Source organism: Pagrus pagrus, assembly GCF_965226575.1.
Source record: "Pagrus pagrus genome assembly, chromosome: 13".
NCBI lineage: Eukaryota > Metazoa > Chordata > Actinopteri > Spariformes > Sparidae > Pagrus > Pagrus pagrus.
The window spans coordinates 9,319,101-9,336,772 of NC_140197.1; the positions used below are offsets into that span (position 1 = coordinate 9,319,101).

A 17,672-nucleotide genomic window follows, 5' to 3' on the forward strand; every position below is an offset into this window, starting at 1 on the left:
CTGATCCAACTCTGTGTCATTAATCTTTTTTATTAAAAGACAGCTGGGCTGAGAGACGTTTGTGTTGCTGAACTGTCATGCAGTTGTAGGAAAATCTGAATGGGGTCATGTCCTTGATTTGAGTACAGGTTCACTTATAAACGGGTGGAGGTAACTCACCTAGATACACTGCAATGGGCTGCAAAGACGGTGACGAAGAAGACTGCAAGCTAGTAAACATGGTGTGAATAATGCAGGATTTAAAATACTGAATAGATCTTTAATGCATTTAAAATATTTTTTAGAACTCAAGGATATACACAATGTGTTTTAGTGAGTAACTAAATGTAAACATAACTTTTGTATATATGTTAACAAGGCATAGGGCTCCTTTAAGTTTATTCCTCTTTGCTTTAATTGGATAGTTGACAGAAGAGTGGCAGGACAAATTAACACTTAGGGATGATGTGACAAAGGTCTGCTGGACCGCGAAGATGCTCCTGAAGCAGGAAGTTTAATTTAAATGCATATTTGTACCTAACAAGAATGAGATAAATCAAATAAATAATTTATGCAAATTGCTTATTTTAATTATATAAAACGACCTGATAACCTCCCTCTTTTAGTAATATCCTCAGGAAGATCCTGCTTTAAAATCATTTTTGAATGAAGGATTGTTCATGAGTAGGCTGGCTGAGGGAAACCAGCTCTGCGTGTTTTCTTGCCTGTAATATCAAACCAGCTGATGGTCTCTGGTCACAGCTGGTGTGACATCATGTCTGTCTTCATGCTTTTTCAAAATATTAGAAAAGAGTTAATCCTGCTCAGTTGAACCTTTATTGGTAACAGATAAATTGGATTCAAACACCAAGAAAAGGTTAAAAGTCATTTTGCTGGCTTTTCTCTTTTCTACATTCATGTCAAAAGCACTTTTCTTTGGAGAGCTCTACATTTATAAGTAAATTAGTTACCTTTCCTTGCATTAATACAGTCATCTTTCTCTTTGTCTTCATCTCATTCTTCATCACCAGTCGACCGAATTGTGGGTCTGGATCAGGTTGCGGGCATGAACGAGACAGCGTTTGGTGCCGCCTACAAGACCAAGAAGGGCATGTTCCGCACTGTAGGACAGCTGTACAAGGAGCAGTTATCTAAGCTCATGGCCACACTGAGGAACACTAATCCCAACTTTGTCCGCTGCATCATCCCCAACCACGAGAAGAGGGTGAGTTTTAAAATGGTCACACCTACCCTCGGTACACGCTGGTCTGAGATCTGCTCCACTAAATCTGTTGACCTAACGAAGTAGAGTTTTGGTTTCAAATACACCATCTAGTTGACAGTACATATCTATCACTTTACAGAAATATAACCTGGGATTAGGTTTGGATGAGATCCACTTGTACTGTATGTAGTGACCACAAATGAGTGAGAATCACTGATATGTTAAAAAGGGCAGATACGTTTCATTTTTGGTCACAGGTCTTAATTATATCTAAATTAAAATTCAGCCTATTCAGGTTCAAGTTCATTTATTTATGCAGGACCTTTACCCATACACCAAAATTCAAAAGTCCTCTTCATCATCTATTTTTTTCCTCTCCCTCCTCCCCTAGGCTGGTAAACTGGACCCCCACCTGGTTCTGGATCAGCTGAGGTGTAATGGTGTGCTGGAGGGGATCCGTATCTGCAGACAGGGCTTCCCCAACCGCATCGTCTTCCAGGAGTTCAGACAGAGGTAACTGAAACTAGTATGGTATAAAACAACATGAATTTTATGAAATAAAAGCACATTATTGCCATAAGTAGATAAACATAGTTGTCAGAAGTAGATACATATTTCAGAGATTGTGTATAAAAGTTTTTTAATAAGTCAGAAATCCCCCCCTGTTACACTTGTTACACTACATCTGTTTCTTATATTTGAGCTGCAATTTAACAGTCATGTCATTATGACTCTGTCTTTATAATGCACTTCTCTCTCGGCTCCTTGTCCAGGTATGAGATCCTCACTCCTAACGCCATCCCCAAGGGCTTCATGGATGGCAAGCAGGCCTGTGAGAGAATGGTAAGGACAAATGAGATAATCTCGACTGCTGCCTCAGAGTTAAATGATAAGACAGTGGCATGAAATTATCAAAATGTTATCAACAACAGTCTAAATAAGGCATTAAAAAACTGTTTTCCCTCCCTTTCTCTCCCTTTTCCGCTTCAATGTGTCTCCCTGTCTTTGGTAGATTCAAGCCCTGGAGCTGGATGGCAACCTGTTCCGAATCGGCCAGAGTAAGATCTTCTTCAGGGCAGGAGTCCTGGCCCATTTGGAGGAAGAGAGGGATCTGAAGATCACTGACATTATCATTTACTTCCAGGCCGTCTGTCGGGGATATCTGGCACGCAAGTAAGGGTTTCTCTCCTGCTGCTGTCTGTCTGCATTTGAGATCCACTCAACCCTAAACTGAAATTGAGTCATTTGTATGTATTTGATCACAAAAAAGTAGAGATTGCTGTTGTTCCACTCAGTCTTTTGATCTCCTTTTCTCACTGTAATGCATCAGGGCCTTTGCTAAGAAGCAGCAGCAGCTCAGTGCTCTGAAGGTTCTCCAGAGGAACTGCGCTGCCTACTTGAAGCTGCGTCACTGGCAGTGGTGGCGACTCTTCACCAAGGTGTGTGCTTGCTTGTATGCCATCAAGGGTGTTTGTGCAACAGACCCTGTGTGTCTGCCTCTAGAGATTAGTGATCTCTAGAGGCATTAGTAGAGCTAATCTTCCATCTGTACCTGCAGGTGAAGCCCCTGCTGCAGGTGACCAGGCAGGAGGAAGAGATGCAGGCAAAAGATGAGGAGCTGGTCAAGGTGAAGGAAAAGCAGACCAAGGTGGAGGGAGAGCTGGTGGAGATGGAGAGGAAACACCAGCAGGTCAGCAATACTCTGAACTCTGAACACATTATATAGATTTTTAGGATGCGTAATTTAAGGTTTTAATGTTATGTGTGTGTAGTTAATGGAGGAGAAGAACATCCTAGCAGAGCAGCTCCAAGCCGAGACAGAGCTGTTTGCAGAGGCTGAGGAGATGAGAGCTCGCCTGGCTTCCAAAAAGCAAGAGCTGGAGGAGATCCTTCACGACCTGGAGTCCAGGCTGGAGGAGGAAGAAGAGAGGACCCAAGGCATGCAGAACGAGAAGAAGAAGATGCAGTCCCACATCCAGGTGTGTCCTATTTCCAAGTTTAATTACTTAAATTTCAAAAACATTATTAAATTATGTTTGCCTGTATGATTAAATGCGTGTGTGCCTAGGACCTGGAAGAACAGTTGGATGAAGAGGAGGCTGGCAGGCAGAAGCTGCAGCTGGAGAAAGTGACAGCTGAGGCCAAAATGAAAAAATTTGAAGAAGACATTTTGCTGCTAGAGGACCAGAACTCCAAGTTTCTAAAGGTGAGAGCGAGAAGAAGGCTCTGAAGGTCTGCATTCAAGCTAAGGGTTAAGGATGGACAGAGGTAATGACATGTGAAAGAGTCTTTAAGAAGTTTTTCTCCTTTACTGCACAGCGTAATAATATACAACCAAAAGTTTGAGATCATTCAAATATGTAGATGCTGGGTTGAGACACTAGCTATGCACTTACCTGTCTGTATCTCTTTCCTTTAGGAAAAGAAGCTGTTGGATGACCGAATCAATGAGATGACCTCCATGTTAGCTGAAGAGGAAGAAAAGGCCAAGAACCTGAGCAAGGTCAAGAACAAGCAGGAGATGATGATGGTCGACCTAGAGGGTAAATGACTACAGAATACACAGAATAATAAAGTGGACAATTGCTCTGTAGAATTGTTTGAATTACTCTTCGATGAAAAGACGATTCTTACTTTTGTTAAACTACTGTAACCTCTTTCAATTTAGAGAGACTGAAGAAGGAGGAGAAGACCCGTCAGGAGCTGGAGAAGGCAAAGAGGAAGCTGGATGGGGAGACATCTGACCTCCAGGATCAGATAGGCGAGCTCCAGACCCAGATAGAGGAGATGAAAAGTCAGATGGTCAAGAAGGAAGATGAGCAGCAGATGATGCAGGCGAGGTAGGAGAAACTGGGACCACCACAGAGAAGAGACAACATACTCCCACATAACTTTGAATGAGCTAAATATGGATGTTTGAGCTTTGATCGAGCCAGTGAGGTTCTGCTTCATGATGTGAGTCAGTCTGAGCTAAGTGTTACATAGCTGTACTGAAAGGTCATCGTACTAAACACTGTATGATACACTCACACCTGCCATTTTATTGAACTGATCACACTCCAGACAAGCTGGACAGCAGTGATCTTATCATCTCGTAAAAAAAAAAGAAACAAAAATAGCCTCTGAGCTTTCACTGATTGTTGTGCTTCCCTCTGACATGCTGCCTGTATCTACTCACTGATTCTCACTACATTGGAATGTGTTTGCGCTGACCGTGTCATTGGTGTGCATGTTATTAGTGTGTATCAATCGGTCTTTACAGCACACAGCTCTTTTAAGAAAAGAGGAGGCATCAGCTGCTCTATGAAAGAGTGACTCTGCTGCCACCCAGAGTTCAGTCAGGAAATGTGTGCTTTATTTTTTTTTTAAGTAAGACACAGAAAATAGAATAATTCAGAACTACAAAATGCCGTAATAAACCATAATCAATTAGGTATTTCCAGTGGTGGAATGTAACTCAATACTGTGAATCCAGTACCATATTTAAACACAATCTTGAGGTATATGTACTTTACCCCACTACATTTGTTTATAGCTTTATTTACTACGTACTTAACAGATTTTTTTCTCGAAATATAAATAAACAAATAAATATTGATATTGTATTAATTTTAGGCCACCCAGCAGAATATAAAATAATCAAAATTGGCTCCACCTTTAACAGCTGCATCATTAAAGTAACACATTAGTGCATCAGTAATAATCAGTTATTATAATCTAGTAAAATAATAATATATAATATAATCTGAAATGATTATGCATAAATGAATGATAGCTACATTTACCTTTGGTATATTATTAAGCTGACAGGTATCGGCAGTTCAGGCGTGCTGCAGCGCGGGCGGTCGCGGAAGCAAAGGTTCGGGCCTGGGAAAGGTTCGGGGAGGCCATGGAGGAGGACTACCGGTCGGCCTCGAGGAAATTCTGGCAAACCATCCGGCGCCTCAGGAAGGGGAAGCAGCCCTCCACCAACACTGTTTACGGTGGAGGTGGGGAGCTGTTGACCTCGACTGGGGATATCGTCGGGCGGTGGAAGGAGTACTTCGAGGATCTCCTCAATCCCACTGACATGCCTTCCATAGAGGAAGCAGAGGCTGGGGACTCGGAGGTGGATTCATGCATCACCCAAGCTGAAGTCACTGAGGTAGTTCGGAAGCTGCCCAGTGGCAAAGCACCGGGGGTGGATGAGATCCACCCTGCGTACCTCAAGTCTCTGGATGTTGTGGGGCTGTCTTGGCTGACACGTCTCTGCAACATCGCGTGGCAGTCGGGGATGGTGCCTCTGGACTGGCAGACCGGGGTGGTGGTCCCTCTATTCAAAAAGGGGGACCGGAGGGTGTGTTCCAACTATCGGGGGATCACACTCCTCAGCCTCCCTGGTAAAGTCTATTCTAGGGTACTGGAGAGGAGAATTCGGCCGATAGTCGAACCTCGGATTCAGGAGGAACAATGCGGTTTTCGTCCTGGCCGCGGAACGCTGGACCAGCTCTATACCCTCCGCAGGGTGCTCGAGGGTTCATGGGAGTTTGCCCAACCAGTCCACATGTGTTTTGTGGACTTGGAGAAGGCATTCGACCGTGTCCCCCGTGGCATTCTGTGGGAGGTGCTCTGGGAGTACGGGGTCGGCGGCCCTCTGCTAAGGGCTGTGCGGTCCCTGTACGACCGGAGCAGGAGTCTGGTTCGCATTGCCGGCAGTAAGTCAGACCTGTTTCCAGTGCATGTTGGACTCCGGCAGGGCTGCCCTTTGTCACCGGTTCTGTTCATTATATTTATGGACAGAATTTCTAGGCGCAGTCATGGGCCGGAGGGGATCTGGTTCGGGAGCCACAGGATTTCATCCCTGCTTTTTGCGGACGATGTTGTCTTGTTGGCTCCTTTGGGCCAGGACCTCCAGCATGTCCTGGGGCGGTTTGCAGCCGAGTGTGAAGCAGCTGGGATGAGAATCAGCACCTCCAAGTCTGAGGCCATGGTTCTCGACCGGAAAAAGGTGGCTTGCTCCCTCCGGGTTGGGGGAGAGATCCTGCCTCAAGTGGAGGAGTTCAAGTATCTTGGGGTCTTGTTCACGAGTGAGGGAAGGATGGAGCGTGAGGTTGATAGGCGGATCGGTGCGGCGGCCGCAGTAATGCGGTCGTTGTATCGGTCCGTCGTGGTGAAGAGAGAGCTGAGCCGCAAGGCGAGGCTCTCGATTTACCGATCAATCTATGTTCCTACCCTCACCTATGGTCACGAACTTTGGGTCGTGACCGAAAGAATAAGATCCCGGATACAAGCGGCCGAAATGAGTTTCCTTCGCAGGGTGGCGGGGCGCTCCCTTAGAGATAGGGTGAGGAGCTCCGCCACACGGGAGGAGCTCGGAGTAGAGCCGCTGCTCCTCCACATCGAGAGGAGTCAGCTGAGGTGGCTCGGGCATCTGTATCGGATGCCCCCTGGACGCCTCCCTCGGGAGGTGTTCCAGGCATGCCCCACCGGGGGGAGGAGACCCCGAGGAAGACCCAGGACACGCTGGAGTGACTATGTCGCCCGGCTGGCCTGGGAACGCCTTGGGATCCTCCCGGAAGAGCTGGAGGAAGTGTCCGGGGAGAGGGAAGTCTGGGTGTCCCTGCTCAGGCAGCTGCCCCCGCGACCCGGCCCCGGATAAGCGGAAGAAAATGGATGGATGGATGGATATTATTAAGTATATTTTGACTGTATTACTTTGGAACTTTTACTTTAGCAGTATTTTGAATGCAGGACTTGTAACATCTTATTTTTACACGGTAGTATTGCTCTTTTCACTTAATTACTTACCACTGGGTTTTTCTAGCATATGTAAAATGAATGAATAGCTAAGTCAAATAATTGTTCAAGCACTAACAAAATAACTCAGGTACTTATTTCAGTGTATTATTATAAGTATTTTGTGTTTTTCCATTATCGTACCATCACAGTCACAGTATTGTGTCCACTTTTCACCTGAGATATTGTTAATGTTCTTAATTGTTCTCAATGACAGGGGTGAAGACGAGGTTAGCCAGAAGAACAACGCTCTGAAACAGGTGAGGGAGCTGCAGGCCCAGATGTCGGAGCTGCAGGAGGACCTTGAGTCAGAGAAACTGGCCAGGAACAAGGCTGAGAAACTCAAGAGGGACTTGAGTGAAGAGCTGGAGGCCCTGAAGACAGAACTGGAGGACACCCTTGATACAACCGCTGCCCAGCAGGAACTTAGGTACTGTACTCTGCATTTTAGAGTTATATCATAGATAGGGGGGCGTTTATTTGAAAATATTCTTTTTGTCAACTCTGTAGGACCAAGCGTGAACAGGAGGTTGCAGAGCTTAAGAAGACCATTGATGAGGAGACTAAAAACCACGAATCTCAGATCCAGGACATGAGACAGAGGCATGGCACTGCTTTGGAAGAGCTTTCTGAACAGCTGGAGCAGGCCAAGAGGGTAACACACTGCTTCACAATCTAATATCACAAGATTATCAAATCCAACAAAAAGCGTCATCATTTCATCGCCTGACCACACTCATTTTTGTTGATTATGTCTAGTTCAAGGCAAACCTGGAGAAGACCAAGCAGAGCCAGGAGAGTGCCAACAAGGAGTTGGCCAGCGAGGTGAAGGCCCTGCAGCAGGCGAAGACTGAGTCTGAACACAAGAGGAAGAAACTGGAGGCTCAGCTGCAGGAGTTCATGGCCAGGGTCACTGAGGGAGACAGGGCCAAGTCAGAACTGTCCGACCGCTCACACAAACTGCAGGTAAATATATGATTTGATACAATGGAAGCAGTCCAATTTTTTGTTTTTGTGATAAATATATTCAGAATTAGCTTGGTGTAGATTAGTTGTTGTTTTTCCCCAAAATAGTGATATCATTCCTGGATTTTGAACTTGAAACTAGCAACTATGATGGAAAATAAAATACTTACCAATAAAAAAAAAATAGTTAATGATTAACTGCAGCCTTCATGTACGAAAATTCGGGAGACACTAAAATGCATCATGCTTTTTTGAAAGCCACGTGCAAAAATTGACTTGGTACAGTTGCAGGTGTGAAAAGAACCACATCTCATTGTTGCTGTTGCATCAGATCAAATTAAAAATAGTTTGTAAATTTAAGTATCTGTGTGAATGTGTTCGACAAATACATTTTCTTTGCATTGATAACTTGGTGTAACTCTGGTATATCTCTATGCAGACTGAGTTGGACAACGTGTCAGCCATACTGGAAGATGCAGAGAGGAAGGGTATCAAGATGACCAAAGATGTCACTGGACTGGAAAGTCAGCTACAAGACACACAGGTCGTTATTGTACCTTTGAGCATTAATCATCAACCCACATTTCATGCATCCTTTCTGTTAAACTAACTGGACAAATTCATTGTCATGTAGGAGCTGCTCCAGGAGGAGACACGTCAGAAACTAAACCTCAGCAGTCGTATACGCCAGCTTGAGGAGGAGAAGAACACTCTGCAGGAGCAGCAGGAGGAGGATGAGGAGGCGCGCAAGAATCTGGAGAAACAGATATTGACCCTGCAGGCTCAGGTAGAACAGGTGGTCTCTGGTGTAGAAAAACAATGTTTAGATACTATTTTTCTTGACTTTTATTCAGATTTCTGCTTTTTTGTTGTTGTTCGTAGCTGTCAGACAGCAAGAAGAAGCTGGAGGATGATGGTGGAACAATAGATGGCTTGGAAGAGGTGAAGAAGAAGCTTCAGAAGGACCTGGAGCTGACCAGCCAGCGTCTGGAAGAGAAGACCATCGGCTTTGAAAAGATGGAGAAGACAAAGACCCGTCTGCAGCAGGAGCTGGATGACATAACTGTAGACTTGGATCACCAGAGGCAGATCGTCTCCAATCTGGAGAAGAAGCAGAAGAAGTTTGACCAGGTGAGATCACACTTTACCAGGAATATTGTGCTGGTTTTCACAGACACTGGAAAACAAGTTTGGATAGAATGAGTTTACAAGTTTGTCAAATATTTATTTATAAATAGTCCAACTTAATGATCATGTTTAGATAGATCTCAGGATTTTTTACAAATAAAATTTTCAGAAGATCCTGATCCACAATGTGATGCCTTCCTCCTGTGTAGATGTTGGCTGAGGAGAAGAGCATCTCGGCTCGTTACGCTGAGGAGCGTGACCGTGCTGAAGCTGAGGCCAGGGAGAAGGAGACCAAAGCTCTGTCCATGACCAGAGCTCTGGACGAGGCGCTGGAGGCCAAAGAGGAGCTAGAGAGGATTAACAAGCAGCTTCGTGCTGAAATGGAAGATCTGATGAGCTCTAAGGACGACGTGGGAAAGAATGTGAGTGCTAAGATCGATAAAGCACAAATTATTTTCTGTGACAGTTCAGGAGTAGTCTCACCAATCATCCTCTGTTCATCTCGTCCCTGTCAGGTCCACGAGCTGGAGAAGTCTAAGCGTACTCTGGAACAGCAGCTGGAGGAGATGAAGACTCAGCTGGAGGAGCTGGAGGACGAGCTGCAGGCCACAGAGGACGCCAAGCTGCGTCTGGAGGTCAACATGCAGGCCATGAAGGCCCAGTATGAGAGAGACCTTCAGGGCCGGGACGACCAGAACGATGAAAAGAAGAGAGCACTGGTCAAGCAGGTGCAGAATAACACATAACAGTACATCACACGCTGTTAAACCAACAATTTATTCCCACAAAACTAACAACTTGTCTGGCTTCCCATCAGGTACGAGAGATGGAGGCAGAGTTGGAGGATGAGAGGAAGCAGAGAGCTTTGGCTGTAGCTGCCAAAAAGAAGCTGGAGATGGATTTGAAGGATATAGAGGGTCACATAGAGGGAGCCAACAAGTCTCGAGACGAGGCCATCAAGCAGCTGCGCAAGTTACAGGTACGGATACAATACTTATGTTCGAATTAGTTTCACTTACTACAGTGAGCAGCCTTTCTGAGCAATATGTTTTCTCCTTCAGGCCCAAATGAAGGACTACCAGCGGGAGTTGGAAGACGCCCGATCTTCTAGAGACGACATTTTCGCCATATCCAAGGAGAATGAGAAGAAACTGAAGAGTCTGGAGGCTGAGATTGTGCAGCTTCATGAGGTACAGAAAGTCTGTTGTGTTGCATGGTTACAATGTGCACAGTTTGGGTTGGAGGGTGTTCATGTGTGTGGTTTTTAGATTTATATCAGCTGTATTATCATGAAAAAGTACTGAGTGGTGCCTCTCAATAGTAGAAGTGCTGATGACTAGCTTTTCATCTTTCCGCAGGACCTGGCAGCGTCTGAGAGGGGCCGGCGCCACGCTGAACAGGAACGGGATGAGCTGCAAGATGAAATCTCAAACAGCACTTCTGGAAAGTGAGTTAGCCTCACACGCTTGACCACACATCTGTCGAGAAATGCATCTTCTTGTTTATACTGTCTTTTAACATGGGAGGGAGCAGCAAACAAATTTATCAGAAACACATCTTTCGTACTTAACTCTTTTTGTACTCTTTTTGCAGCAAACCATATCTATTTTACTCTGCTTTGTTAAACATATTGTATATCCATTTTTGGGATCCTTGAGATGAAGCAGGTAAAGAAAGTGAATAAAAAACCATAATAATAACAAGAAAAAACATCAGATAAAGCAGAAAAAGGGGGAAATGATAAATAAGCCTACATAAGTCAAAGAGTGCCCTCAAGCTTATTGTTGTGAAATAGCTCATTTTTTCTAAAATAAGGCTATGAGTCATCCCATGAAGCCTATACATCATTTTGCTTTAACAGGCAAATATTGATTAAAGAGCGTTCACGTCCTGAGGTGAACAAGCCCTCATGATAAACATTTTTAAGACATGTTTTGGGGTTAAAAGGAACCTTTTTTTTATAAATAATTTGTCAAAAACCTTCTTCCAAAGGAAATTTAAGAGATTGTGTTTGTTGGGTCTTTGTCAACACATATACGCAATGAATGTCGTCACAATTTTAACTGTCTTCCTTGTGTCAGGTCTGCTCTGATGGATGAGAAGAGGAGGCTGGAGGCTCGCATCGCTCAGCTGGAGGAGGAGCTGGAGGAGGAGCAGGGCAACATGGAGCTGCTTAACGACCGCTTCAGAAAGACAACTATGCAGGTGTGGTGTGATTTATGAATAGTACGGTGAGGTGGTTCATCATAGAGCTTTATTCATCCTTATTTCCACTTGACTTAGAATTCTTAATTAGCCCGTGCAAAATGATAAATTACGACATATTAGCAGACACACACAATGCAAATCTTCACTCCACCTCTGTCTGTTACCTCCTCCCCTCCGTCTGTCCCTCAGGTGGACACTCTGACTACAGAGTTGAGTGCAGAGCGCAGCACAGGCCAGAAGAGCGAAAATGCTCGGCAGCAACTGGAGCGTCAAAACAAGGAGCTGCGGGCCAAGCTGGGCGAGCTGGAGGGCTCTGTGAAGAGCAGGTTCAAGGCCTCCATCACTGCCCTGGAGGCCAAGATAGCACAGCTGGAGGAACAGCTGGAGCAGGAGGCCAAGTGAGAATTCAATACACCGTTCTCCTCGCATTAACTAATGAACATTTGTATCAAAAAACTATAAACCGTGCTAAAATCTGAGATCAAGGTTGAGTTTTAGGCGATTAAATCCTGCTTTGTTTGTTTAACCTTCACTGATGTCTGTTAAAGGGAGCGAGCAGCAGCCAACAAGATTACGAGAAGGACCGAGAAGAAGCTAAAAGAAATCTGCATGCAAGTGGAGGATGAGCGTCGCCATGCTGACCAGTTTAAAGAACAAGTATGTCTGACACTGTTGACATTAACACTCACCCCACCAAACTGTTTGGCCCCACATTGGTTTTAAAAGAGATCAATCAAGTGTTTTCAGCTTTATGAACAACTCTGTGGTCCTTGCTATTCTCATCTCATTCTCTAATTACATGTTTGGCTGTTAAAGCTCCAATTGTAGGTGTCCACCATTATATCTTACACAAACCTCCTCCACCATTCTACAATTCACATCAGAGACCCACCTTGCTGACTTTTGAACACATTTTGTATTTCTTTGTCATGTATTTATTTGTCTTTCTGTGTGTATGTGTGCAGGTGGAGAAGGCCAACTCTCGTATGAAGCAGCTGAAGCGTCAGCTGGAGGAGGCTGAGGAGGAGGCCACGAGGGCCAACGCCTCACGCAGGAAACTGCAGAGGGAGCTGGATGACGCCACCGAGGCCAGCGAGGGTCTGAGCCGCGAGGTTCACACACTGAAGAACCGCCTCAGGTACGACGCAGAACGCGAAAGCATCTACAATCTGACATTCACAATTTATCATTTTATTTTATATTTATCTTAAATTTCTATTTTAGCCTAAAAGCACTATAGATATCAGTCGTCCTTAATGCTGGCATTGTGGAGAGCATTAAATTTTTTTTTTTTTTTTTTCTTCTACACGTGTCACTTACAACAACTAATAGTCAAATCCTAAATCAGGGATATCTGAAAGTAATTTTACTGAAATCTTACCTGCTAAGAGAGTTGGGAATATCAGATTCTAGTATTTGCTTCAAGAACGCAGATGAGTGCCTCTTTCCTGTTATTCAGAAATGTGTTTAATGTAATAAACATCTGGGTTCATAAAAGTTTTAAAACACCGGCCCATATTCATGAAACCTGTGGGAATGAGTTCAGTCTCAAGTGCTGTAAGAGACATAAAAACCCTCTCCACGTCTGATTTAAGAAATGTACACAAATCGTCTGAGTGAACTGTGATTTAACTGGAGACAAGAAAGAGCCACATCAGTCCTTTATTCAGTCTACATTATTTACATGTAATGTGCTCTAAATGAAAATGATATGTTGACTCACAACTTATTAGTTACCTGACATTACCAAGGCTTTCTGCCCACATGAAACACATAGTGGTCAAACAGCAAGTACTACCGGTGACTCCATAAAGTGTCTATTAAATGAGATTTTACTGGGTAATGAAGTAATATTTTCGGGGGGATTACATGTTATAAATACAGATTATGTCATATAACAGTAAGGTGAAAAAATATCTTCATGCTTTGTCACAGAGCGTGGTGGCAAGCTTTGATATTGTGAATTTCCCAAGTTTTCAAAGTGCAAATCAAAGATTGGGCTCCTTAAAATGAGCAGATGTCAGCCCAATCTTTTGCTTTTAAGATTAATAAACACCTTTGAAGATATGTTGGCTTGATCGATGACCGCTCTTTTGCCTTTGTCTCTGATCAAATACCTCTACTCCTTTTCCTCCTGCAGGCGTGGCGGCCCCATCAGCTTCTCCTCCAGCCGCTCAGGCAGACGTCAGCTTCAGGTGTCGGAGGGAACTTCTCTGGACCTCCTGTCCGACGATGAGCTGGAGAACAAGATCACAGACAACAATGCCAATGAGACACCAGCGCCTCAGCCGGAGTAGAAGAGAAGAAGCCTTAACTTTTTGCTCACAGCCACAACAAGAAATACTTAGACCATCCCAGCTTGAATAGGGACCCTCTTCTTCCCTCTAGCTCATGTCTGGATAGATCTGTTCTCTCCAAACACACACGCAGCATGATCTGAAGCCCAGTATATTCTTGACCTTACTTCTGAACCCTAAACCTTAGCACACACCAGCAGTTGGAACCCCAACGCTCTCTTTCCCCCCTACTTAAGGTTGTAAGAAGCACTACTCTGCCTTACCCCTCCTTGTCAAGCTGCAGGGCTGTTTAATTGCAACTTCCATCATCAATGAGCATAAAAGACTTCAGTAACATGAACAGCAGATGAGCTGTATCGCAGATAGGAGTGCTTTTCTTTAAAAAAGCACATACATTGCACATGTTGTCAACTAAAAAGCCCCTTAATCCAGTCATGCACACAGTAGAAAAACCTTCTGATTGAGTTCTGATCACAATCCAGTGAGAGCACACGTGTGGATGATCATTATCCTCTGTTGGACCAGTATTTAGCTGTTTAAAATGCTTCCAAATGCTAAAGTAATAGCATTGCAATATTTGATAGGAGCAGATCAAGATGAGAGAAAAAGACCCTCTGACTATATTTTTTCATCAGTCTACAGTATACAGTTTGTCCATCATATGACTCAGTTTAGTTATATAAGTAGAACTGTAACTAAATAGTATTTTTCCAATCCTATGCAAGGATTGTTTGCTTGCATATGAATATAGAAATGTGACTGTAAGCTGCCTTGTTGCCTCAGTGCTACAACACGTTGCTCTTTTGACAGTATTGGTTTGACAGTAGGTCAGTGTTGACTTGTAATTATACAGTGCAAGTGCTGAAAGCAGCAATCACACGCATGTGCTCTGGCTTTCTTCTTCTTCTTCTTCTTCTTCTTCTTCTTCTTCTTCTGTGCCTTTTCTCGCTCCCTAAACTCCAGACCCATTTATGCCACATATACTGTTCATATATTGAACCATGCCTATTTTCATGAAGGTATTTTCATAAAATATTCATAAATTTGCATATGTCATAAGATCTTAGTGGGAAACTGATTTTCTTTGATTTGTATGTTCTGCTACAGCTTCTCTGTTACCGCGATTGATATGTCAGACCGTGCGGGATTCTTTGTAGATGGGTGCTATGACTTTTCTTATGGATAACTTTTATACTTTTTGAGTTATTAAGATTTAAAACAATCCAATAGACATCGACTGTATTTATATCTCTGCTATTGTACACAGTGCAAACTCCATTCATATCTCAAAATGCTCAGTGTTGCACATCGATCAACTGTACCAACGCTCATTATCATGACATGTACAGTTTATGAGCTATTAGGAGCTATATAATACATTAAAGTCTATGGAGCCCAATCCACTCACATTGTTTTCATAAGTCACCTGTTTACAGTCAGAATTCAGTGTTTGGGATATCACAGTGGTCAATTAGTCCATGATGATGTTAGATTTGGCATTTGTTATTGGTCGTCACATTTATAGTGTCATTCATTTTCAGCTCTGGCAGGAAGATAATTTCAGTCAGGATGACAGCAATCACACACATTTTCTTTTCAAATATTGGGCATTTTGACAAAAACTGGGCACTGAAGGCTTTGTGGTGTGCCTCTGGGATGAGTCTACAAGCCACCCGGACCTCCAAGCATCAGGAAAAGGTTTGGCAAGAAATGTGTCTTTAAATCCCAGGCTGCTCATTCCCCTCCGCCTCTTCCTCTGCGCCTCCTGATGTCATCCTGATTAGAAGCAGATCAACTGGATTTGATTCGATCAAATATGTATGCCACAGTGCTTCTAAGGAGTGTTGACCGTTGGTGCTGTGTGTTTCTGTGTTTATACACGTTTTTGTTACCTATTGGGGACCTTTGCATAAATACTGACCATGTCAGGACCAGTAGCCTCATGGGGACCAAAGATTGGTCTTAATGTGGCAAAACAGTTATGAAGTCCTGGTTAATGTTAGAGGAATGGTGTGAATTGAGGTTAGTTAAAGGCCAGGGTTAGGCTGTATACAATGAATGGAGGTCAATATAAAGTCCTAACAAGGATAGCTGTGTAAACCTCTGTGTGTGTGAGAGAGAGAGAGAGAGTGAGAGAGAGAGATATTCAGTTAAAGGCAAACTAAAACAGACAATAAGTCCAATAAATTAAATACCAGTGGTGTAAAGTAACCAAGTATGTTTTTAGAAGTACTGCACTTCTATCCATTTTATAGTACTTAAACTTATAGTTAAGTAAGTTAATCTTAAAATTAAAATTAGAACTGGAATAGACTTAATTGTATTAATTAACACTTGAAAAATACAATTAGTTGTTCAAGATTAAAGGGGCAATATGTAGTTTTTGAGAACTCAAAATCGTATTAAAAAAATATTATTATTATTATTATTATTATATATTTTTATATACATTAAAGAGGTCTTGTGCTAATTTTTTAGGTTCATCATTTTATTTGCGTGTCCTAGTAGAATAGGTTTACATACTTAAATTTTTTGAAAAAACATTGTTTTTCTCATATGGTGCTCTGCTGCAGCACCCCTTTACACACTGTGTCTTGAACATGCCATTTTAGCTACGGAGTGAGACATCTTGCCTCCGTTCAATCTCTGATGAGAGTTGCACATGCGCATCACTTAACACGCCGAGCAAGGTAGTGTGATACAAAATAACAGAAGTCCCTTTGGTGTGGACTTTTTCACTTTGCAGACCCTTTACATCAAACAAAATGCTACATAACACAACAAAGGAAAGGAGAAAACCCCAAAGAAACATATGACCTGTTAAAAAAAAAATCAGTCAATGAAGATCTTTATCTCTCTAATTAAAATTTCTTCCCCAAAAATACAAAGTGATTCCCAATCTTTTGGGCTTGTGACAGCTTAATAAAGCTGGTTTGATTGGGGGCCCCTTGTCACATTTCAGATGTGAGTCATTTTCACCAAAGAGACATATTCTCTGTAGAGTGTACATTATCGATGCATCAGTGTTAATCAAATAATGTAACATTATAATATATACGTTGCAGGAGTATTTTTCTGCTAATTAAGCACTTTTACTTTATATTCTCTTCTTAGTTACACTTAGCAAATAAAACTTGTGTACTTTCACTCAAGTAAGGTTTTAAATGCAGGACTTTTACTCGGAATGCATTATGTATATAATGACACTTTTGATATTTCATCATTGATGCACACAAACAATCTCAATCACTGTAATCTTCAGCGCTGGATCAAAACGGTGTGACTGTTTGTTGGGTTAAAACCAACAGCGAGGTGAGAGCGTTCACTCTGTCAGAGAGGAGATAAGGTGCCTGTAATGCGCCGAGTTGTGGAAACAACTTCTGTAATCCTTCATCATGTGACTCATAGTAATAATCACTTGATAATGAAGAGAGACGTCTGTCGTGGTGAGACAGAGGCAGAGGCAGAGGAGGAGAGCTGGTCAGACAACAGAACCTCACTCACACAAACACCTCAGCATCAACAGGTAAGTGTCACTGCAGCTTTGTTAGTGTGTTGGAAACGTGACGTCAGAGTGTGTTTTCAGTGTTTAGCTTGTGGGGTTTTAATTGTTTTATTCACTTTACTGGAAAGGAATTAACATAATTCTATAAGCTGTGCCACAGATTGGTTGTGATACCTTGAAATATAGAATATTCTGAACATTTAGTGGCACTTCTCTCCGTCAAACACAACTTTTATAAACTGCTGCTGTCACAAGCCTGCTATCAATAGGCAGGAGGTGGTGCTTCACAGCAAATCATTTGTTATTATCAACTGTCAGTTCGTTTTAGAGACAAAAACCAATGGATGCAGTTAATTGTACGGTTGATTTTAATGGACCTGCACAGTTGTGACCTTCAGTCATTCATTGACATCATATATTCAAATGCAAATGAGCTGGTGAATCACAGCTGGCAGAGCTGTCCTATAAAAACAGACACAAACCATCCAGTTGTCCTCGCAGGTCCCAGAGGTGATCCTGCCGAGCGGGAGAGGAGACAGAAGACAAGACAAGACGTTCTGGGGGAGACAGAGAGAGAGTTTAAAATCAT

At 43.1% G+C, this 17,672-nt stretch overlaps 1 protein-coding gene across 4 annotated transcripts in view; it reads left to right on the top strand.

The window, feature by feature from the left end:
• Positions 1-14,981, top strand: part of LOC311267691 (myosin-10) — a 56,850-nt gene extending 41,869 nt beyond the window's left edge. For all 4 annotated transcript variants that reach the window (XM_084370886.1, XM_084370888.1, XM_084370887.1 and 1 more), the window contains 26 exons: positions 1,011-1,204; positions 1,596-1,717; positions 1,978-2,047; positions 2,217-2,377; positions 2,535-2,643; positions 2,763-2,894; positions 2,977-3,183; positions 3,273-3,410; positions 3,624-3,747; positions 3,873-4,044; positions 7,197-7,409; positions 7,490-7,634; positions 7,739-7,945; positions 8,385-8,489; positions 8,580-8,732; positions 8,828-9,076; positions 9,283-9,495; positions 9,589-9,801; positions 9,891-10,052; positions 10,135-10,263; positions 10,432-10,520; positions 11,155-11,278; positions 11,471-11,679; positions 11,830-11,938; positions 12,247-12,419; positions 13,422-14,981. In XM_084370886.1, coding sequence (XP_084227012.1) covers positions 1,011-1,204; positions 1,596-1,717; positions 1,978-2,047; positions 2,217-2,377; positions 2,535-2,643; positions 2,763-2,894; positions 2,977-3,183; positions 3,273-3,410; positions 3,624-3,747; positions 3,873-4,044; positions 7,197-7,409; positions 7,490-7,634; positions 7,739-7,945; positions 8,385-8,489; positions 8,580-8,732; positions 8,828-9,076; positions 9,283-9,495; positions 9,589-9,801; positions 9,891-10,052; positions 10,135-10,263; positions 10,432-10,520; positions 11,155-11,278; positions 11,471-11,679; positions 11,830-11,938; positions 12,247-12,419; positions 13,422-13,578 — 4,079 coding nt within the window. In that variant the 3' untranslated portion in view covers positions 13,579-14,981. The remainder of the gene's footprint in view (positions 1-1,010; positions 1,205-1,595; positions 1,718-1,977; positions 2,048-2,216; positions 2,378-2,534; positions 2,644-2,762; positions 2,895-2,976; positions 3,184-3,272; positions 3,411-3,623; positions 3,748-3,872; positions 4,045-7,196; positions 7,410-7,489; positions 7,635-7,738; positions 7,946-8,384; positions 8,490-8,579; positions 8,733-8,827; positions 9,077-9,282; positions 9,496-9,588; positions 9,802-9,890; positions 10,053-10,134; positions 10,264-10,431; positions 10,521-11,154; positions 11,279-11,470; positions 11,680-11,829; positions 11,939-12,246; positions 12,420-13,421) is intronic.
• Positions 14,982-17,672: the final 2,691 nt, after the last annotated feature.